The 24,734-nt window shown below is 35.9% G+C and overlaps 2 protein-coding genes across 7 annotated transcripts in view; both read left to right on the forward strand.

The window, feature by feature from the left end:
* Positions 1-24,734, forward strand: part of LOC131551974 (NACHT, LRR and PYD domains-containing protein 12-like) — a 291,745-nt gene that overhangs the window by 201,906 nt on the left and 65,105 nt on the right.
* On the forward strand, positions 514-24,381 carry LOC131551975 (NACHT, LRR and PYD domains-containing protein 3-like). 6 transcript variants are annotated; one of them, XM_058795268.1, is made up of 10 exons: positions 515-629; positions 2,417-2,486; positions 2,683-2,739; positions 4,139-4,234; positions 4,389-6,182; positions 7,669-7,839; positions 13,877-14,047; positions 16,537-16,707; positions 22,795-22,973; positions 23,317-24,381. In XM_058795268.1, coding segments are annotated over exons 3-10 (2,634 nt in total). In that variant the 5' UTR covers positions 515-629; positions 2,417-2,486; positions 2,683-2,689; the 3' UTR covers positions 23,319-24,381. The 6 variants fall into 6 exon arrangements, with proteins under 6 accessions (XP_058651250.1, XP_058651251.1, XP_058651254.1 ...); XM_058795267.1 differs by having other exon boundaries at positions 514-629; positions 2,417-2,739; XM_058795266.1 differs by lacking the exons at positions 515-629; positions 2,417-2,486; positions 2,683-2,739 and adding an exon at positions 3,651-3,838.

The raw sequence follows: 24,734 nt of genomic DNA on the forward strand, positions 1-24,734 counted from the left end.
GGGATAGAGAGGAGAAAGGGAGACATTTATACAGAATACAACAGAAGGTTGGGACAGAGAAGATCACTGGAAGGATTCGAAGGGAATAAATAATTGTCACTAGGTTAAGGATTGTACATTGTGGGTTAAATAAGTGATTAAATATCTGAGGTGAGCATATATCAGGAAGATGTGAATTTTATGACAGTATTGAATAGTATTGTGGTACTTGAATGCCAAACATATGAGAGAGAAAAGATAAAGATGAAAGAAAACATAAGGAATTTGGGGGTGCAAGGGAATTCACTTAATGAACTTCTGGGAAAAACTTCAAATGATATTAGTACTCATTTATTTAGCTTCCTGAAGGACACTTGTATAACAAATAGGATATAGAATACAGTTTTGGGAAATCATTATTATTAATTAAAGGGGAGAAGAGAGATGGAAGTCTCTCTTCTAGTTTTAGTTTATCTCTGTCTAGATCCGCTTCACTCGAGTACAGAAGGTGGCGGTAATGCACCACTGAAGCTGGAAGAAGAAGTTTCTGTTTCGTGTTTGTGGTTAATTTCAGTATTTGTGTTAACATAAGACTAAGATTGTGTATTTGAGTGAAGTCTCAGGATCGTTCAGCTGAATGATTAGTTTGAGTAAGTGTTGGAGATCTCACTCTTCTGTCTGTCCAGCTTCCTTACTTAAGTAGCCTAGACTTTTTGAGTATCTGTAGGCTACTTTACTTGAGTATTTATTTATTTATTTCTGTAAACTTATGACTAACTTCACTACATTTGAAAGACAAATATCGTACTTTTAGCTCCGCTACATTTCTATCAAGGTCCTCCAAGTAGAAAGTCGTTATTTTGTAGCAGCTTTTAAAGTCGGTGGGTGATTTTTAATTTTTTTTTTTTTTTGGTCTATCAGCTTATTTTTCCTGTAAAAGCGGGCGCGGCCATTTGTCCGGTGTCATCCGCTTCCAGCTATGTTTAGCTGAACAAAATAGCTTGTTTTGCTGCTTGATAATACAAACTGGCGCGTCTTACCTTATTATTGTAATGTATTATTTTAATAATGCAAACAGTATTACCGTTTACTGTTATTCCCGTTATTTCCCAGCAGCTAATCAGAATCAGAATCAGCGCAAACACACCAGGAATTTGTTGTGGTTTTTAAGAAGCTCTTGGTACATGCATACATACATATCTGACATGAGGACAGAAACATTTAAATAAGATTTAACAATAAATAATAATGTGTATGAATCTGGAACACAAGATTTATGTACAGATTTGTGCATTATTTTCTCTATATATACAGCTGTATAGAAAATATGCATATGTACCCTGCTGAAAAAACCAACGTAACCCTTCCCAAAACACAATAGAAATGTAATGGTTTTAATGGTTATAATAGGAATTGTACTGGTTTTAATGGAAACCATAATGGTGTCTACTAGTATGTGATGGATTCTATTGGTGGGATGTTAAATCATATTGGAAAAATGCCCAAAGGACACTACAAAAAGGAATTTTGTAATGGTTTTACTGGAAAAAGCTAATGGTTTATAATGGTATTTTAATGGAAACCATTAGAATTTCTGTCATGGTTTCTACAATAGCAGCTGTGTCTTTATTCTGAGAATCATTGTCCACACATAGAAGTGTTACTATGTTAGTATGAAGCAGGGAGGGAACACCAAGCATTTCAAAGATTCGAATCGGTCACATCGCTTTAGGTGTTTCATTGTGACATATGAAGCCTCAAACGTCTTCGGTCACGTGATCACAGAGATTTGATACAAGCCTCAACACAGTTTTTCGAACCAGTCTGCTTCAACAGAGTAAAACAGGCTTCGGAGCCTCAGTGTCAAATGTCCCATCTCTTTTGAACACCGACCAGTTACAAATGTGATATTTATTTACAACAATTAAATAATTAGAAGTTAATATTGTGGTATAGCCTATATTAGACTCAATATTGTGTGATTTTGAAAATTGTGTAAATGAAAATATTACCTATAAAGCCACAGAAGAACTGTTGTTCATCTCCTAACAAAACACATGCAGTACGTGTTGGACATGAAGCAGCACTGCAGACCGTTCTGTGTGTGACATCAAAGTACTGCGAAAGTGATTGTGAAATTTTGGTCAAATCTTACTGTTTTGCTTTTTTGTTAAAGAAGTGTTGCTGTTTTAAAGTTATCCAGCTCTAATTATGATGCTGGGTTTTAAAGCAGGTTTGAATTTTTTTCTTTCTCTTATCAGTCTGTATTTACAGTAATATCACTGTCCACTCGGTTCAAATGTGGATAAATGGCTTTACATAGATGTGTAAACACTGCCAGAGCTGTGAGATCACTACCATGCTGCTTTTGTGGGGTGGGTCGGGCTGTTGATTTTGTATTTTTTATTTGGTCAACTCACTTGTTTCATTTCTATAGGTTTTTAACATTCTAAAACTCTTCACTCCAAAGATACTACAAGCTAGTCAGTGTATTCAGCAGGTGTAATGTAAGTTTCTTCAGAGGCATAAGGTATTGCAAGTATTACATACAACAATAATAAAACATAAAGAAGGAAATGTACTTTTGGTAATTAAGTACTTTTAAAAGCAAGTACTTCTGTACTTTTACTTAAGTAAAAATCTGTCTTTACTACCAGCAGTATGTGTGCTTTCATTCAATAATGGAGTTGTGTCTCTGTTCAGCTTCATCATGAATCAAACACAAACACCCCGAGATCAAGAGCTTTCTTCAGGACGCAGGTACTTTACATACATACTATATTAACCCTAATAATTCTTATAGAACACAAATAATACAAACTCGTGTTTTTTTTTCTTTTTTGTTTTTTAAACATAACTTTTATTTTTGATATTAATGTTTGTATCCCCATAAACTGATTGAAAACAGAAAGCTTGTTTGGCAATCTGTTACAACATTTTGCTACATTTTTTTTTAACTTGTTGTAAAGTTGTTAAACAATAATGTCTATTTATGAATATATTAGCCCACTGTATCATATTTGATACACAATTTTCTAGGGCCTATAAATTAATAACATGATCAAAACTTTGCTGATAAACCTGCTGCATCTACTTCATGTCCTCTGATTGATAGTTCATGCTTTTATCAAGTAAAGTATTTTTGCTGTGAAAGCTTTCATGATTTTTATAATGTAAATGTAAAAAATAACTTTTATATTAGTAATTTGTTTATTTGTCTATCTCTCAATAATGAATAATGATTCAATGATTGACAATAAATTATCATTTAAGAGTTTGAATTATTAAACTGATTTTCTGAAATAGGCTACAAAGTCTAAAATCTATAGACCACAGAGTAAAACATATCTTGATTTATAGCCTTAAAAGGGTGACGAATCCCCTGAGATACAAACATTTACAGAGAGATTAAGATAAATGGAAAAAATTAAATTCATAAGAATTTTATTTAAAACAATAAGACCATATAGCCTCCATATGAAGTAATTTTAATGTTTTATTTTTAAAGGTTCTTTATTATAATGAATGTTGTCATTAAATCTGTTCAGCAGTAGAGATCAGAGCCAGAGCTGTGTGTCATATTTATATCGTGTTTTTGTTTTATATTTGATATTCATATTTATATGGTATTCATATTACTTATTATGCCAGAGAGTCTATGAAAGAACTTTGGTTTATAGTTTCTGTATCAACAAAGTGTATTTTTTAAATCAAGTTAATATTAATACAGTAATTGAAAGGATTGTTTGTTATAGTTCAGTTGATCAGAAGCAGAGCCCAGCTGTGTGTCTATGAGGAGTGATGCTTCTTTGGATCCTCCAATTAATTTTAAGAGTGACGACACAAGGTTTAACCTCAAGTATTAAATTGTTTTATAAAATATATGATTATAGTAAGATATTTTAAAATAAACTGTCATTATTATACAGCATTATAATAAATGAATATGAGCAGAAGTCTGGCTATGAAATGCAGTAAATCTAATGACAACAATCACAGACCACAGAGTAGAATTGTTTTCTTTATTTCCATTTATTTAAATGGTATTTATTTTTTTTACAGTTGTGACATTGAGCAGGAGCATTGTTAAAGAAGTCACAACTGTTAAGTTAACTGGAAAATTTTCAGCAATGTCAGAGTGTTTGATTCTTGATTCAAGGTCAATCCTGCAACACAGATCAGTAACAAAACCCGTCTGTAAGAAATATGACCAGCCTATGAATCAACCACAAGACAGCACGTATCCTGGTGTAAGGTAAACATTACTCATTTACATCATTAATAACTGACACATTTCATAAACCCTATGATATGTTCAGTGTCTCATAACACAGAAAACAAAAAATACATTTTGCTCTGTACATTTACCTCTGTAGCTCATGTAATAATGTGGTATTTTAATTTTTCAGGCATGAAGTCCTCAACACGTTCAGATCAAATCTGCTGAAGAAGTTTGAGCGTCTGTATGAGGGAACAGCGACGCAGGGAAACCCAACACTCCTGAATGAGATCTACACAGAGCTCTACATCACAGAGAGTGAGAGTGGAGAGATCAGTAATGAGCATGAGGTGAGACAGATTGAGACACAATCCAGGAGAGCAGCAACAGAGGACACAGCCATCAAATGCAGTGACATCTTTACACCTTTACCTGGACAAGACAAAGCCATCAGAACTGTGCTGACAAAGGGAGTCGCTGGCATTGGAAAAACAGTCTCTGTGCAGAAGTTCATCCTGGACTGGGCTGAAGGGAAAGAGAATCAGGACGTCCAGCTCATATTTCCACTGCCTTTCAGAGAAATCAACCTGATGAAGGACAAAACACTCAGTCTTTCAGATCTTCTTCATGTGTTTTTCCCTGAAACTAAAGAAATGGAAATATCCAGTGATGAATATAAAGTGTTGTTCATCTTTGATGGTCTGGATGAGTGTCGTCTGTCTCTGGACTTTAAGAGTAAAGTGAAACTGTGTAATATATCTAAGTCAGCCTCAGTGGATCTGCTGCTGATGAACCTGATTGTGGGGAATCTGCTTCCCTCTGCTCTCATCTGGATCACCTCCAGACCAGCAGCAGCTGATCTCGTCCCCTCTGAGTGTGTCCATCGAGTGACAGAGGTACGAGGCTTCAATGAGCCACAGAAGCAGGAATACTTCAGGAAGAGAATCAGTGATCAGAGTCTGGCCGATACAATCATCTCACACCTGAAGTCATCAAGGAGCCTCTACATCATGTGCCACATCCCAGTGTTCTGCTGGATCTCAGCCGCTGTTCTGGAGAAGATGTTGAGTCCAGCAGAGAGTGGAGAGATTCCCAAGACTCTCACTCAAATGTACACACGCTTCCTGATCCTTCAGACCGACATCAAACGTGAGAAGGACTATGAGAATAAGCTGACAGATGAAGACATGATCCTCAAACTGGGGAAAGTGGCTTTCCAGCAGCTTGTGAAAGGAAACATGATCTTCTATGAGGAAGACCTGAGAGAGTGTGGCATTGATGTGACAGAAGCATCAGTGTACTCAGGATTGTGCACTCAGATCTTCAGAGAGGAGTTGGGCTTGTATCAGGGGAAAGTCTTCTGCTTTGTTCATCTGAGCATTCAGGAACATCTAGCAGCTCTATATGTGCACCTCTCCTGGACAAACCACAACAGAAATGCATTTGAGCCAATCACCAAACAGAAATTACGGTCTAAAGTGAAGGAATGGTTTCAACATGTTTCATTATCTGAGCTGCATCAGAGAGCTGTGGATGAGGCTCTACAGAGTAAAAATGGACATCTGGATCTTTTCCTGCGGTTCCTTCTGGGTTTGTCAATGGAGTCTCATCAGATTCTCCTACAACGAATAATGATGCTGAAAAGAAGCAGCTCTGACAGCAATGAGAAAACAGTTCAGTACATCAAGATGAAGATCAGGACCATTGACTCTCCAGAGAAATCCATCAATCTGTTCCACTGTCTGAATGAACTGGGTGATCGTTCACTAGTGGAGCAAATACAACAGTATCTGAAATCTGGAAATTTAAGTGCAGCCAAACTCTCTTCATCTCAGTGGTCAGCTGTAGTTTTTGTGTTGTTGACATCAGAAGAGGATCTGAATGAGTTTCGTCTTGATAAATTTGTTAAAGGAAACAATAATCCTGAAAATACGAAAGTTCTTCAGAAGCTGCTGCCTGTGATTAAAGAATCCAGATCAGTTCAGTAAGTATCAGTGAGAACAATAACTTCACTGTTAAAACATTAAGAAAATCAAAGTTAAGCTCATAAATCTTAAGTGCTGTTGCTATTATTTTAGTGGTCTGTGTTTTGATGTGTTTTCAGTACAGTGACACTGTAAAATATTTATTCAGGCATTTAAACAAAGTCAGAGAAGTTGCACATAAATAATTCAGGTTTTCCATTTAAAAATGTTAAAATTAACAAAGAAGGAATTTAAATATTACATATATACAGCTCATATATACAGCAGCTCAAATCTCCTAAAATCTGATGAATCAGTTAATGGAGCAAAACAGCAGCATACTTGAACACACACTTTTGAACACACACAATTGAAGGTGGACTCTAAAAAATGCTGGGTTAAAAATAACCCAACTTGGGTTATTCAGCGCTGGGTAAATATTGGACAGAACACATGCTGGATTGTTTAATTTATTGTTTAAAAATTATTATATTGCTGGCTTAAAATGGTCTGGAAATTAAAAATCACACACAGAATTACTATAGGCAACCGCAATAATCAAAAGATGAACATTTATTATTAAGCAAGAACACCCATGGACAAAATACAAGACAAATTGAATTTATTTGGGTGAATAGTTTACAATATTACATACATTCGTTTAACAAACATTTTAGAAAAGAAAAGGCATATAGAAGTAACATTTTAATTTAAGTGTATTCAACCGTTCTCTGTAATTGCTTTTTACCAAGAAATAGTGCTAGTTCTCGTGCCGGTGTGTCGCCAAAATCTGAGCCGATGAAGGGCTGCTGTTCGCGGGGGAACTGTGAACTTTAGACCGCGGCCTCACGTTTCACTCCTAACTGAGAAATGGCGTGACTGACTCCAAAACCTGCCCAAAAACAATCAGTACTGAAATTAGAGAACATATTTTAACATCAAATGGAAAAGCAAAGTTCATTTGCAACTGTATTTTCCATGTGTTACGAGCCTGTCATATTTAGAACGGCCATCTGAGGTCAACTGTGTGTCATGTAACATCACTAAGGCAACCCTAACCCTAATCTGCCACTTCCCACTTTATTAACTTTCTAAAGTGTCAAATTAAGTGGAAAAGACAAGTCCAAAAACATGTATAATAGCTGGACCCTGGCCCTCGCTCACAACTCTCTCAAGTCTCGTTCGCTCCGCCAGAGTCTCGCAGCAATCATTTCATACCACAGACGCTAAGCATTCTTGCAAACTGTCTAAACTGAATTATACATACAGACACTCACATGAGGAGCTTTAAACAGCAGATTAGTCATTTAAAGGACTTTTTTTTTTAACATGAAAAATTTACAGAGGTCCGGACCTCAGTGACCTCATAGCTAGCTATGTGCAGTTTTTTTCTCATGGTATGAATTAATTTAATTATATTGGAATTGCACATTGTTGTTCATTGCAGCAAGATTGTTTTTTGATACTTGTTTGATAGTGTTTCACATGATTTTCATCTCTCTACAGTTTGATTTATTGTGCCGTCACAGATGAAGGTTGTGCTGCTCTGGCTTCAACTCTGAGATCAAACCCCTCACACCTGAGAGAACTGAGTCTGTCTGGGAATAAACTAGGAGATTCAGTGAAGCTGCTTTCTGATGTACTACAGGATCCTCACTGTAAACTGGAGAAACTGAGGTAAGATCATATATGACTCACACACATGAAGCACATTTAAAGGTGCCATAGGTGATTGTCTTCATAAACATTTTTTGTTATTCTGGTTGAAAGTCTCTTCACATCCTGATAGCAATTATTAAGTTAATTGGTCTAAATGTATTTATCTATATTTATATATTCTGTGGAAGGTGTAGGACCAAGAAATGTTTGTCCAATTAAATGCTCTGTCCGAGCGTTTTAATTGTCTTTCCTACCTGCCTGTCAGCTTATGTATTAGCATACCTCTGCGCACCCTGTTCGTGCAGACAGGATACGTCATCAGCACATTCACGCACGCTGTGCAGACAGAGTGAGTCAGCAAGAATGGCAGGCAAACATCAACAACCCGATCTTCCTTCCTGGTATTGTAGTACTTTTACTAACTGTGCTATAAAGCTTTCTCACCGGCGAATGACACATGATGTAGCCCAGCGCTGTTCCCAGTTCCAGTCCTCGCGTCCCCCGCTCTGCATATTTTGCATGTCTTGCTTAGTTAACACACTCGGTTCAGATGACCAGCTCATTAGAAGTGAGCTACGTGCATGAACTGTGTTCCGACTGACATGCTCCCTACACAGTATTAACTGCTCCCTACTCCCTGAGCAGGGAAAATCAGTTTATTTCACTTCAGAACATTCACTCACGGATTTGCGCTGCTCCTCACGCACAGACGAAAGAGAAGTGTGAAGTGTGACATAATATACCTCTGTAAATAAATACAATTTAAATTCAGGTCTGGCACACTTTAATGCCCTTTGTATGGCACATAAACGCTCGCTTTGAACTGGAATCATGGCAGAATATCTGGTGATGTCCACTTCGCAGGGCACTATGACTTACGGTCGAACAGAACAACCGTCGGACGTGATAAGAGCAGGGAGGGCGCGAGGACTGTAATTGGAAACCACTGATGTAGCCTATTGAAGTAATTTAATGCTGTCTCTGGCTGCTCTTTGAGCGTATGTGCGTTCAGGGGGCGTGGCTTTGGACGGTGATTGCAGGGAGGGTGGGACGTTCGCTTTCAGTGCTATCAGGCTAAAGTTAGCATTTTCCGAGATCTCCTACTGCACCTTTAAAGTAAATATGAAGTGTTCAGCCTCAGCTTTTTAGTATTAAATAAACAGCATTGCAAAAGTCATTGGTTCTGATGTTCGCTGTAGTTTATATGTAGATGATATCTGCATTTGATACAGAAGCAAGTACATGAATATCATCAAGCAAAAAATCCAACTGAAGATAAACAAAATACAATCTTGGTCAACACAGAACGATTTCAAGTTCTCACAACAGAAACTGTCTGTATGCATTTCTGTCAACTTTAGTCGTTGCACAATGAACTAGAGACAAATCCGTCTTTTTTGCCTCCAATACTGATTCTGACACCTGGGGTTCAGTTTTATCTGATACAGATCCTGATCCGATACGAGTGCAGTTTTTTTTATTATTTTTTTTATCAATGTAGAATTTCTAGATCTCTGTGTGTGGAACTGATAATCACTCTTTCACAATCAACAAAATACAGACTAATTCATTATAAAGAAAAATAGCATAAAAAACAAATATGAAAAAATATGTATATCCATAATCTATCACAAAATATATATTATAAACTAGGTTAGTAGATAATTTAGCAGCTAATGTTATTCTAGAAAAATCAGTGCACAATAAGTTTATAAGTTTAGTGGGGAACAAATAAAATTGCAGCACTAAATTACGTAAAATGTTACAAGTTGGTATCTGTATTGTTATAAAATGCATTCATGAAAAACAACACATTTATATTAGGGGTGGCACGATATATGTATTCATACCCTGAACCGTCACGGTATGGACATCTCAGTTCAGTGCATGAGGCCTTACAACGAAGACAGGCAATTCACCCCCAATCCAGAAGGAGGCGCCCACAGTAATGCAACACTGTTTGATAACCGCCAGCAGAAGTACAGCGAATGCCGAGTTGCACGCTTGAAAACAAAGCCCGGTCCGTGTACTTTTGCGTCCATTCGTTTTTCGTTTTTTAACCCAGACCAAAAAAAATGAAAAAAGAACGGTTATTATTTTGAAAAAAACAATGCTGAAAACCGAAACTAAAATTAGAACCGTACACGCAAAATGTTACCCGAAAAAGTAAAATACTGACTACTTTTCAGAATTTTTTTTTTTATGAATTTTTGTACTTTTAATAAACATTTGAAAAATGCACAAACTAATATAGAAAAAATTTGATTTTAACAGTTTTTCTTTGGCCAAATTTAGTAATGCTTCTCCTGCACGTTCAGTTGAGAACTAGAGCCATCTTTGGAACAATGCAGAGACTTAATATGATTTTGCATCACTGTATAAAGGTCTGCTTTTATTTATGTACACTCACAATGAAAACAAATAGAATGTCACTTTTTGCCATTAGAGTTTCCTTTCTGTGAACAAATTAAGCGTCACAAAAATGAACCGAAACTCAGCATATATAGGCTGTTAGTGTCGCACTGTTTTTTTTTTTCTGTAAACTAAATCAAATATATTTCAAGAATTCATTCCTTGTATGTAGCTATATATATGTAGGCTACTGCAGATTTTTTTTTTTTTATATATATATATAAATATATATATATATAAATATGTGATAATATTTAGTATTTTCACATCTAGGTGGGAAAAAAAATAGTAATTTGTACTACTGTCTGTTCAAAATAAATGAAAAGAAACCGAGTATAGTAGATTTGCCCCCTCCCCTCTGTACTGAAATCGTATCGAACCGTGACATGTGTGTACCGTGCCACCCCTAATTTATATATAAATATATACTATAAAATTAAAAGACATATCTTTTAAACCTAAAGTGCATTTTTTTTAATAAGGCAACAGCATATGATGGATAGGAAAAAACAGATACAGTGCAGCACAAATGGATTACAGTATGCACATGCGGTGCGCAGAATAATGCACTAGAAACAACATGGAGTCACAGAACACAGTGTTTCACATTACAAAGTTCAAAGCACAAAGGGAAGAGATACTGATGTGTTGTGTATTATATCTGTGCAACCGTTTTTTTTAACAGATTTAAATTTCAGTTACTGTGCACCTTAAAAACAATTTATAGTCTTTTCTGCTCCTGTGTTTTGTTCTAACAGACACCTGGTAGAAAGTAACATGATTTAGAAATGACAGTAAACTCCAGCAAAATAAAGTCATTTCATGCAAAACCATAGCCTTTTTTTTTTTACAAATCATGTATAATAATGGGAACACTGAATGATCTTGGACAGTTTCATCGTCTTGACTGTAGTAACCGAATGTATTTTATTGTGCTTTATAGTGTTTTTGTGCAGCTTAACAGTAACACAGAATAGTATACGCACAATAATAGATTTGGATCGGCCCTGTTTGACTGATACCTGATCCGGCAGATAATGGCAGTATCTGTGTAGGGGACTGACGAGACGTGAGACGTGCGGATCCATATGCAAGCTTTTAATGAGAAGAGACGTGGTCAAAACAGGCAGGGTCGAACAGTGGCAAACAGGTATAACACGGGCGAGACAGAGTAAACAAAGACAAGCGTGGGTCGATGATCGGTGAACAGTATCCAATTGGGCAAGGCAGAGAGATAATCCAGGTACGAGGCAATAATCCAGGCGAGAAAAACACAATCCGAAACAGGCAAGGCAAGACTAGGAAAACTATCAGGGCTCTGTAGGGCAGCGATAAATGCATACAATACTCGGCAGTGAGGGAAAGAAAGTCCAAGGTTTATAAAGCGTGTCTAATGAGTTTCAGCTATAATCAGTGCAATGTGTAATCTGTGACAGCTGTGTGATCTGTGCAATGGATGATGGGAAATGCAGTCCAGTGTGATGTGTGGTGTGAGAGTCAATGTGGTGAGCGAACGGAAGTTCGTAGACCGGATTCGTGACAATCTGAGCCGAGACCCAGTATGAGTAGATCAGCGCTTCGCTAGAATGAACCACAGCTGTTTATGGATGGAGCCCCATTAAAGTTGTAAAAGAGACCTGGGGCCGGATTCACAAAACATTCTTAAGAAGAAATTTCTTCTTAACTGCCATTTTCTTCTTATTTTTTAACTTAAGAAAAAAGTTAAGAATATTTTGTATTCCCAAAAATTCTTCTTAAGAATATTCTTATCTTTTTTCATAAGATTGTTCTTAAGACAAAACCTAAGAAGAATTCAAATTCTTGAAAAGAATCTTCTTAAAAATCATCGTAAATAACTTCTTAAATTTAGGACAGCCCCAGACTTGTCTTAAATCCAAAAGAGTAAGAATTATTTAATAAATCGATTGGGTTATTTCAAATTAATTGTTATATTTAAGCATTACAACAACATTAGTTACATATAATACATAGTATGACTATTAATAGGGATGTGCACGAGTTTTCTGAAGTGACAGCGATAACTGATAATGTAAACAATGATCGGTCATGATTAGCTTATGTGTGACGCTACTTTTTTCTGACTTCAAAACTCAGTAGCAACTCTACAAAAACGAGTCAGATAGGAAGCTTTAATTGGACGCTTTTATTTTAGCCTATACATACGACATAATCTTTGGCAGTATGCAGCGCATATGAATAGGCCGATACACAGTACGCGTTCGCTGTAGCAGCGCGGACACACAAACCGGAAGCGTTCACTTGGATGAGAGCGCAAAAGCACAGCACAAAAACGCAGCTTGAGACAGAAGAGGCTGTTCAAAAACACGCCGCATTAAAAATGTGAAGATGAGCGCCAGTCAAAGTCGCGACAAAAAGAGTGTGCGTGCTTATTATGATTATTATATGGTAATCTGCAGGAAGCGCATTGAGTTTATCAGTGCATCATGTTTTCACTCAGATAAAGACTGTCATTTTCTTCTTAAGAAAAAAATTAAGATGTTCTTAAGAATATATTTGAGAACTTATTAAGATTTTTTCAAGAATTGCACTTACGAACATTCTTACGAACTTCGTGGAATTTATCTTAAGAAATTTCTTAACTTATTTCTTAAGAAGATTTTGGTGAATCCGGCCCCAGGTTTCTTGGTATCACTTTTGACAGCAAACTGTCTTTAATTCCTCACATTAAATTAAAAAAAGAAATGTTTTAAAACCATGAATGTTTTAAATGTTTTATCTAAAACTAAATGGGAGCAGACAGTTCAACTCTTATGGATTTGTACAAAAATTTGATCTGCTTAAAGCTGGACTATGGAAGTTTTATTTATGGATCAGCCAGGAAATCACAGACTTAAATCATTGTAAAATCTCTGTGTGTGGAACTGATAATCACTCTTTCACAATCAACAAAATACAGACTAATTAATTGTAAAGAAAAATAAAATAAAAAATAAATATTGAAAAAATATATGTATATTTATAATCCATGACACAAATATATTATAAACTGGGTTAGTGAATAATTCACTAGCAAAGGTTATTCTAGACATATTCACAGACTTGAATATTTTTGCATTATGAGCGAGTTTCTAGAATTACAAACAGACATTACAAATCCCATCCATGTATTCCATATTATTAAATCAAAGTCAGTTAAACAGTTTAAAAAGGTTATCACAAAAACACATTTTGCACACTTTTAAAGCAGAGTACACATCTAATTCATAAATCTTAAAACAATGATTGGTTTCATGGAAACAGTGACAGTTTAAAACCATATTTTTGAGACTGTTTGGTACACTGCAGTTTTAAGGACAAAATACTCAGCAATGTTGTTAACTGATGAATTTGTCTCAGGGTTTGTCCTTAACCATATTTAAAACATCAGATAGACCTGTAAACAATGTTACAACATTAATAGATTTTCACCACAGGGGTCTTTAAATACTGTATGTTAAATTTAGATGTTTTATGATCATGTGTTCTGTGACATTTTAGACCTCAGTCCAATGATCCATCAAACATTGATATGTGCTTTAAGTTTGTACTTTATCTTTAATAATGGATTCACAGCTAAACTGATCTGATCTGAGAGTGAAGAGTGTGTCATTGTTCTCTACAGGTTGAGTGATTGTGGCGTCACAGATGAAGGTTGTGCTGCTCTGGCTTCAGCTCTGAGATCAAACCCCTCGCACCTGAGAGAACTGGATCTGTCTGAGAATAAACTAAGAGATTCAGTGAAGCTGCTTTCTGATGTACTACAGGATCCTCACTGTAAACTGGAGAAACTAGAGTAAGATCATATATGACTCTCACATGAAGCACATTTAAAGTAAATATGAAGTGTTCAGCCTCAGCTTTTTAGTATTAAAATAAACAGCATTGCAAAAGTCATTGGTTCTGATGTTCACTGTAGTTTATATGTAGATGATATCTGCATTTGTTACAGAAGCAAGTACATGAATATCATCAAGCGAAAAATCCAACTGAAGATAAACAAAATACAATCTTGGTCAACACAGAACGATTTCAAGTTCTCACAAACAGAAACTGTCTGTATGCATTTCTGTCAACTTCAGTCGTTACACAATGAACTAGAGACAAATCCGTCTTTTTTGCCTCCAATACTGATTCTGACACCTGAGCTTCAATATTATCTGATACAGATCCCGATCCGATACCAGTGCAGTTTTTCTTTCTTTTAACTGAAAGAAATTTAGAATTTCTATATCTCTGTGTGTGGAACTGATAATCACTCTTTCACAATCAACAAAATACAGGCAAATTCATTATAAAGAACAATAAAATAAAAACAAATATGAAAAAAATGTATATTCATAATCTATCCCAAAATATATATTATAAACTAGGTTAGTGGATAATTTAGCAGCTAATGTTATTCTAGAAAAATCAGTGCACAATAATATTATAAATCCAAATATTTGTGGAAAAAAAAAACATTGTTTAGTGGGGAACAAATAAAATTGCAGCACTAAATCAGGAAAAATGTTACACATTGGTATCTGTATTGTTATGAAATGCATTCATGAAAAACAACACATTTATATATAAATATATACTATAAAATTAAAAGACATTTATTTTAAACCTACAGTGCATTTTTTTTAAATAAGGCAACAGCATATGATGGATAGGACAAAACAAAATACAATGCAGCACAAATGGATTACAGTATGCACATGCGGTGCGCAGAATAATGCACTAGAAACAACACGGAGTCACAGCACACAGTGTTTCACATTAAAAAGTTCAAAGCACAAAGGGAAGAGATACTGATGTGTTGTGTATTATATCTGTGCAACAGTTTATTTTCTTTTAACAGATTTAAATTTCAGTTACTGTGCACCTTAAAAACAATTTATAGTCTTTTCTGCTCCTGTGTTTTGTTCTAACAGACACCTGGTAGCAAGTAACATGATTTAGAAACGACAGTAGACTCCAGCGAGATAAAGTAATTTCATGCAAAACCATAGACATTTATCTACAAATTAAGTATAATAAAAACTTTATGGTGCTTTATAATGTTTTTGTGCCTTTTGTGCAGCTTAACAGTAACACAGAATAGTATCAGATTTGGATCGGTCTCGTCTGACTGATACCTGATCCGGCAGATAATGGCAGTATCGGAGCCGATAACCGATATGAGGATCGAAATCAGTGCTTTCTTAGAATGAACCACATTGTTTATGGATGGAGCTCCCATTAAAGTTGTCACAAAAGCACATTTCTGCACACTTTTAAAGCAGAGTACACAACTAATTCATTAATCGTTTTAGATCTGTGAATTAGTTGTGCACTCTGCTTTAAAAGTGTGCAGAAACGTGCTTTTGATTGTTTCATGGAAACAGTGACAGTTTCAAACCATATTTTTGAGACTTTGTTTGGTACACTGCAGTTTTAAGGAGAAAATACTCAGCAATGGTGCTGACTGATGCATTTGTCTCATGGTTTGTTCATTAAGCATACAGTGCATCCAGAAAGTATTCACAGCGCTTCACTTTTTCCACATTTTGTTATGTTACAGCCTTATTCCAAAATGGATTAAATTCATTATTTTCCTCAAAATTCTACAAACAATACCCCATAATGACAACGTGAAAGAAGTTTGTTTGAAATCTTTGCAAATTTATAAAAAAAAAAATTTTTTTAAATCACATGTACATAAGGCAAGGCAAGTTTATTTACACAGTATAGCACATTTCATACACAGTGGTAATTTAAAGTGCTTTACATAGAAGGACGTGAAATAGTCATTAAAATAATAATAATTTACATTTATCAGACGCTTTTATCCAAAGCGACTTACATTGCATTCAAGTTACAGTTTTTAAATTTTATCAGCTCTTGCTTTCCCTGGGAATCGAATCCATGATCTTAGCGTTGCTAGCGCCATGCTCTACTATTTGAGCTACAGGAAAGCCTTTATCACAACAATAAAATCACAACAATAAAAACAAGGAATTAAAAAAAAATAATCACAACAATAAAAACAAAATGATATAAAAATTGATTTAAAAATAATTTAAAACAGTTAAGAATAGAAAATGATTATAATCAGTTTGGATGTAGCACAGTGCTCATTTAACAAATGCATAGCTAAACAGATGAGTTTTGAGTCTGGATTTAAATGTGGCTAATGTTTTAGCACATCTGATCTCTTCTGGAAGCTGGTTGTTAAATGTTAAATTTAGATTTTTTATGATCATGTTTTGTGTTCTGTGACATTTTAGACCCTTAAGAGTGTGTCATTGTTTTCTACAGGTTGTATGATTGTGGCGTCACAGATGAAGGTTGTGCTGCTCTGGCTTCAGCTCTGAGATCAAACCCCTCACATCTGAGAGAACTGAGTCTGTCTGGGAATAAACTAAGAGATTCAGTGAAGCTGCTTTCTGATGTACTACAGGATCCTCACTGTAAACTGGAGAAACTGAGGTAAGATCTCTCTGATAGTCACACGTCTTTGTCCTCAGTACTCATACTTTAATGTCAATTCTAAGAATAAAATCAGCAATGTTCAGTAAACACATTCAATTTCAGCAGAATTGACTCTGATTAAGTTGATTTCTTTCATTTCCATTACATCACATGTTTTGCTTATGATAGTTTGATTAATAATGAACTTTCAGATAACGTGTAAAATATTAATCCAGAGTCTCTGTGATTTACTGCAGAATGAATATCTCAGAGGTTTAGAGTTGAACAGACAAGAGTCTGAATGTGTTTAGTTTTAACTAGGGCAGTGACGGTGGCAATTTTTACTACCGCTGTGAAATCACCAACAACCGCCGGTGTTGCGGTGGTGGTGGTGGGGGGTTTATATATATATATATATAAACACATATATATATATATATATATATATATATATATATATATATATATAAACGGTAGTAAAAATTTATATATATCCAGTGGCGCAACTTTGCTTTGAAAAGTGGTGGGGACAAAGACAGGTAGTGGTCACTAGAACATAATATCAAATCAATCATGACAGAAATGGTGCTGTAAAATAATCCGTGACAGAATATGAAGTGCTTCACTGAACGCGCTTTCCTGATGCGCGCGACTGTAACCGGCACCGGTAAAAAAGTGATTTCACAACAAAAGACAAATCTTATATGTATGACACACAAAGTCGAGTTCACTGTACCTGTGAACCGAGAGAGAAAAGATCGCAGACGCGCAACACAGTGACGGCGTTTTTCAGACGAGCGCAAACACTCGTGTTCACGATCATATCGTTTATACGTTTTAGTGCTTATGTTCTGGCCGCCGCAAAATAAATTTGTTGCATGTATGAATTAGATTATGAATGATGAAGATCATGCTTTTCCTTTAAGGCATCCTTTCCGCAAGTTATTTTAATTACTTTAAAAGAAAAAAAAAAAAAGTGGTGGGGACAATACGACCCTGGCAAAATGTTCCACCCGTCCCACCCACAAATTACGCCTCTGTATCTAAGTAGCCTACCTAAGTCAATTTACATTTTATGTAAAAATTAAGAAATGACAAAAACAAAGAAATAATGCTAAAACATCTGTTCAAACGTGCGTGTTTATTTTTGAACTTCCGTCAAACAACACAATACAGCCTACAAATAATATATTAAATAACAAATTTTACTGCTTATAACAATATAATAATTAAACGTTACATTTTGAAGAACTTGGCCTGTGTCACATATACATGTACAAAGACTGCAGACTTTAAATAATAAATATTAAAGAACTTTACTAATCAGTAACAATATAAATAGTAACTAATAATAATAATAATAATAATAATAATAACTACAACTAATAATAATACTAGTTACAATATAAGTCAGATGCTGGAAAAAAACAGTGTAGGCTATAACTATTAAAGCAGGTTTAAGTCCACCTTGGTTTTCTATTCAGATTTTAAATTCTTTGCCAGAAAAACTAACATGTTAACTTTGTCCGGTTTAAGCGAAGACCTAATTGTGGTTACAATATTTCCAGCAGCACTGAATACGCGTTCAGACGGTGTGCTTGTAGCGCAAATGCACAGATACTTTTTCGCAACCATGGCCAAGAGAGGGTATCTTGCCTCATTGCTCCGCCACCAAGCAAGTGGGTCATCGCTGGTATCTATTGTCTCTTCTTGCCAATAACGCGTTAACTCCTCACTGACACGCGCTCTCTTTGGAAGAATTGTGGCCTTCGCTTTTCTTTTGCCGAGTAGCTGTGCGAGATTCATTTTCTTGACAGCAGGTGCTGCGCTGGCACCTTCCCCTGCATTCAGTGACTCCTCAGTTTGAGTGTTTTCTGGCTGATCATCATTATTTCTTTGATGAGTTCGTCTCTAATATCTTCCTCCTCAAAATTATTTCTGTATCTAGGATCCAAAGTAGTTGCTTTTGATAGCATTTTTTGCCCTTCTAAATCTTTGTATTTATCCTCCAAGACAGCGGTCATCTTTGCTTTGAGGTTTTTTGTTAACTCGCTGTCTTCTGGTGAAGGGTCGAGGAGATCATTGGTCAGCAGTCTCAGCACAGGTCTAACCAATGACACAGTAACAACCTTCTCGTTTGATAAAACATCGGTAAATTCTGCAACTGGTTTAAGTGCTGCGTTTATCTACTCGAGCACTGCAGTGTCCTGCCATGTCAGGTTCAGGTGTTGATGCTTTCGGTCATCCAGTGCTCTTTTAATTGCGTTCGCTTGCTCCAATACTCTCTCAATCATTTTTTGTTTGCTTCCCCATCGTGTGGGACAATCCTGTTGGCATAGTGAAGGAACAAGAGAATACATGATTATCATATAGATATTGTTCTTAGATGTTATTTCGGTAAATTTTCCTGACAGACAACCAACTCTTGTTAATCCTTAACCGTTAACTGACAAAATCAGAATGTTAAATTACATTGGATAAGTGTGAATGTGACGCCTTTGAAAAAAATATAGAAAACAATTGTAGTATTTTTAGTGGTTTTAATTTTACATTAATTATCATAAAAAGAATAAAATAAATAGGTCGAAAGGAAATACATTTTACTTAGGCTAATAATTGACATATTAACAAAACCAAAGAAAAAAATGTGGGACAAGTCTTTGCTGAGCTTCGTTTCATTTTTGTCACCATAAAATTATGGATCATTTAAATGTTTTCGTATCAACAATTTAAAATAAGGACAAAATCCGTGATGGCGCTGGAGCCTCTAGCACACACATCATATCATTTATAGCTTTGAGAAATTGACATTGCAGCCTGTGAATAATAGTTTATCAAACAAATTTAACTGAAATGTAAATGAAACATTTATCCCCACCGAAATTCTCCCTAAATAAATTCGTTTGAGGTAGACGCTATTTGTTGTTTTTTTTTTTTGTTTTTTTTATAACGAATGCCATTTTATATATATATATATATATATATATATATATATATATATAATTTTATGTATAATTTTACCTTAATTATTTCAACTCACCAGTATCAAACTGTGCGTTGGTAGGTTTAAGGCCTCTTGCTCTTCACGAAGTTTCTTCTTTCGCAACCAGCTGTGGGCGAATGCAATCACCAAATTTCGGCACAACCCCATGGCCCTGGATGTCCTCTCCTTCTCGGCTGACATTGAGTTTGTGACTGCCAAGTTAAGATTGTGGCTGAAACAATTCAGCCATAGCCATTCTAATTTCCTAACAGCAGCCACGATGTTGGCCCCGTTATCGGTCGTGATGCATGCAAGATTTTTTTCATTTAATCCCCACTCTTTGAATGCGCTGCGGAGAGATTCTGCTAAATTATCTGCCGTATGACTTTCTGCAAGCACCTGCTTTTCAGATCCCAATTTTTGTTGATGAAATGTACAGTCAGACTCATAAACAGAGTCATATGAACACTGGACCACATATCAGTCGTGCTGGAAAAGATATCAAGGTCGTGTAGTTCCGTGATGATTTTCTCCTTGGTTTCGTTGAATAGTTGAGGAATGACAGTGTTTGAAAAGTATTTTTTGCTCGGAAGTTCGTACTGTTCAAACACTGTATCAAACGACTGAAGCATTTCTCGGAAAGCAGGTTTCTCTACAGTGCGGAGCGGCGCGTTCTCAACTACCAAAAATGTTCCCACATTTCTCGTTAATGTCTTCCATTTATCACTTTCTCTTTTGTATTTGGTCATTTTTGAGAAGGCCTCTGCGATACCTAGCTGACTAGCTGGGCGTTTGCGTTCAGAAGACATGAGTTGAGTAAACGCGGCTGGGTGACATGACTGGAGATGGCTCTGGAGATTTGAAGTGTTTGCCCGTTTAACACTTATTTTTTTGCCACAAAGCCTACAAATGGCTTCATCCAAATTGATTGGTTCACCTTTCTCGTTCGGCATGTACCCAAAATGTTCCCAGATTGGCGATGTAACATTTGGTTTTCCAACGAGATCCATGGCTGAACTTGAATTTGCTGAATCGCGCCGAAAGTCGTCAGTTTAACGGAAATTTGTGTATTAACATTAGAGCCTGTGACGTCACATGCACTACCGCCGGTGGCAATAGACAACCGTGGTGACAACCGACCACCATCACCGTCACCGACCACTGTCACAGCCCTAGTTTTAACTTAGTATTACAGTGATCAGTGAAAGTTATAATCACTTTAGTGTTCAGCATTATCATTGATAAAAGGAAAGACCATCAAGACCTATAAAACAAAAAGCAGTATTTTTTATTTTATTTATATATTTGTTGCTCTATCAGCAGTTTCATGTTCCTCTTATATCAGGGATATATAAACTCGATCCTGGAGGGCCACAGTCCTGCAGAGTTTAGCTCCAACCTCAATTAAACACCTTAACCCTCTAAGCGCCAAAGTCGCAAAATTGCGACAAGACGTCATACTTCATTAAATCGCGTTGCTGATGATCAGCCAGATTGCGTCTTTTTTTTATGATCGCGCGCTCAAAGGGCCGCCGGCAGACAGTAAAGGTGCAGTCAGTGAGGGGTAGGTCTGTGCGCTGTGCCATGCAATGAGAGGTACATACTCTCAAGAACTAAAAAACTGACACCTAGATATCTGATTGGGCAGATAGCTGGTCAACTGATAAAAAAATAGGCACATATATTTTACTATGGCACAGTAATATAGTAATAATTTACTACTTTCTCCTATTTTACTGTTGATTTCCTCTTTTCCTGATCATTTGGAATGAGGATAAAAAGACAAAACAAAAAACAAGCAAATAAGTTCAAACATCCATTCAATATTTATTATTTCCTGAATATTACTGATGAACTGATCAAAATGTAGGCTACTGTTCACATTCGTTTTACTACTATATAGTTTAGTAATACTTTAGTACTTTCTCCTGTTTTATTGTAGGTTTCCTCTTTTCTGATCATTTGGAATGAGGATAAAAAGACAAAAAACAAAAACAAAACATGCAAATAAGTTCAAATATCAATTCAATATCTACTATTTCCTGAATATTATGAAATTCAAGAGGGCCGCCCCCTGATGACATCATAATATGCAAATTAGATGAGTATATTTACACCCTACATAAACTTTAGGTCATGCCCAACATTTTTCTAATTTACAGTAGATCTCTATCTTTAAGCCCTTTCAAGCCACAAGCTTTTGAAATCTTCATGTCAAAATCCAGCATTTTTCCAAAAAAAACCTGGCGCCTAGAGGGTTAACACAGGGACTGATTATAACTCGGACCGATTTAAAGGCCCTCCTCGGTTGAAATTGTGTCCCGGGAGAGCGGTGTTTCGGCTGGGTCCTCCTCTGCTCTAGTGTCCTGTACACCTGTGTGTTAATCCAGCCTTTCTGAACACAGTAATCAGTGTCTCCAGGATCACTAGAAAGTTACAGACAGGTGAGTTTAGTCAGGGCTGGAGCTAAACTCTGCAGGACAGTGATCCTCCAGGACAGATCCCATCTCTTGACCATCCCTGTCTCATATCCTGAGAAAAACATTATTTAAGAAAAGAAAGTTCATCAAAATGGAATATACACAGCAATGACAATAAAGCTGGAGGTAAACAGGTGATGAGCCAGAAGAAAAGATCATTAACATGATCTCAGTGCATGTAGGCAACAGTTATTACTTTGTAAGACCTTGAGAATCTCAACTGAGTTAAACACATTTCTATTCAGTTTTAAGCTGCCAGATGAGACCAAACATCACACAATTCTGTGTTTGATCACAAGAGTTAATAAATGAGATGTAATGGGGAACATGTGGCTCCTGTGAAGCAGATATCCTCCTGTAGGTGTTTATTAGAGGAGCAAGTGACTGTTTCTCCAGACAAATCCATCCTTGTATCACTATCAAACAGTATCTCACATTCAGCTCTGTGTGTCTGTTCAGTCCTGAAGCACATGACAGTTTCAAACAGCAGCATTGAGCATCAACATGCAGAAATCTAATTCTATCAGCAGCAGTATGTGGCAATGGTTGTCATTATATCTCCTCTCCTGCTCTGAGACCAGAGTCAATAACAAACTACAGACACCTAAACTACAATTCACACTGTGTCATTGTTCTCTACAGGTTGTATGATTGTGGCATCACAGATGAAGGTTGTGCTGCTCTGGCTTCAGCTCTGAGATCAAATCCCTCACACCTGAGAGAACTGAATCTGTCTGTGAATAAACTAAGAGATTCTGGAGTGAAGTTACTCTCTGATCTGAGGAAGGATCCACATTATAAACTGGAGACATTATACTATTGTGAGTGTTTGTTTATTTAAAGTTTCTAAATTGAGTAACAGACCTCCTGTGTGTGTGATTGGAGAATATAAAACAATAATTCAGCTCCGCTTTAGTCTCTGTACTTTAAAATGTTTAATTCTGTGATGTGACTTATTTATGAATATATTAATATTTTAATCTCTTACAGTGTCTCTAAGTGATAGTAGTTGTTGATCATGTACTGTTATTAATCTATGATCAGTTGTTCATTCATATCTCTGGCTGTAATATGAATATACTGTGTGTTTTCTGAGCTGGATCTGCTGATGTGATGTGACAATGTCTCAGACTCATATCTGACTGTCTGTGTGTTTTATTGTAGGACTCTCAGTATTTATCCGTCAGTCCAGTTTGGTCAGGATCAGCTGATGGTGAATAAGGAGCCGCTACAGAGACGTCACAGTCACACAATCAACAGAGACTGCGTGATGGAGCCACAAAAACTTAGAGATGTTCATTTTCAGTTCATTTTCCTGACTGACTCCCAACACTCGTTAAACAATCATTGACCATGAAAACTAGAATGTTACATTAGATTTAAATTAAATTGGAATGGAATGGATACGTTTGTGACCCATTAAAATAGCCATTAAAAGTGAACTCTTTACAGTTTCTATTAATGTTTTGTTCTTTATCTGTATGACCAAAAGTGACAGAGTATTTTAAGTCGTTTCCTCTTTAATAAGGAAAATATCCAAGTGATCGCCGGAGTCTCTCGTGGGAAACATTTGTATTTGTTCAGAATGAGATGTAGGAACATTTCTCTTTAAATACATTTTTATTTTATCTTTTTCTAGATGTTTATATGTTGTTTATAACTAATAATTTTATAGCTGCTTATATTTTTTTATTTATATTTTACTGTTTTGTAAACTGTAAAATTTAAAGGATTTTCTGACGATTAGTTTTTTCTCTCAACACAATTTTAACTGATATGTGTATAATGTAAAACATTGTCATGAATTTGCAGTACCCCATTTATAAAATAATGTGCGATACTGTATCTCTGACTATATTCTCTTTTTCTCTTGATATCTGAACCCCTGAAATATTCCCTAAACCTGATGCGATAACAAACAGAAGCGGTTTGACTGCTTGTGTCTCTGTCCACTCAGTGTTTGACATGAGAGAGTGTTTCTGAGTCTCTTCTCCAGGAGTGATGCTGATTTCTCAGCTGCTGAACAGAGGTCTGTCAGACACTGAATTACTGAATTAACAAAACACGCTTCACGCTGAGACTTCATCCCCAAAGAACCCTTTAGATGAGCAACCAGCTGGGAACAAAAGAGCTCGCTGTAATTGACTCAATTCAGATTGCTGTTAGAAAATGTATTGGCAAATTTAAAAACTGATAAATCAAGAGTGATGTTCTGAGCTCATTCTAACTTTCAGCACATATACTTTCACCTCAGATGCACTACTGTAAATCTCACAGTTAATCTAGTCTTTGAAGCATATTTAACGAGAAATACCCTGTCTATAATATTTGCACCTCATTAAGCTTCGGTTAATAAGATACCAAACATCAAGGGAAATTTGAGATTAAGACTGCGACTAAAATTTTTTTTCCAGGGATGGATGATGAACTGAGGAAAAAGAAAAAAAGTTGCATTTTTATTTATTTTATCATTTAAAAACATTTTTAAAATATTCAACATTTGAAAAAAAATAAAAATTATAATAAACATAGATGCTGATATGCAACTTTTTATATTTGTAGTTCATTTTAATCTGACTATA

The sequence above is a fragment of the Onychostoma macrolepis genome, chromosome 13 (genome assembly GCF_012432095.1).
Source record: "Onychostoma macrolepis isolate SWU-2019 chromosome 13, ASM1243209v1, whole genome shotgun sequence".
In the NCBI taxonomy this organism is placed as follows: Eukaryota; Metazoa; Chordata; class Actinopteri; order Cypriniformes; family Cyprinidae; genus Onychostoma; species Onychostoma macrolepis.

Bases quoted from the DNA above. Each gene is read 5' to 3' on its own strand.
- LOC131551975 (XM_058795266.1), top strand. From the start codon at position 3,771: ATGAGGAGTGATGCTTCTTTGGATCCTCCAATTAATTTTAAGAGTGAC. The intron at 6,183-7,668 runs GTAAGTATCAGT...ATCTCTCTACAG, and splicing joins AAAGAATCCAGATCAGTTCA to TTTGATTTATTGTGCCGTCA. The intron at 7,840-13,876 runs GTAAGATCATAT...TGTTCTCTACAG, and splicing joins TGTAAACTGGAGAAACTGAG to GTTGAGTGATTGTGGCGTCA.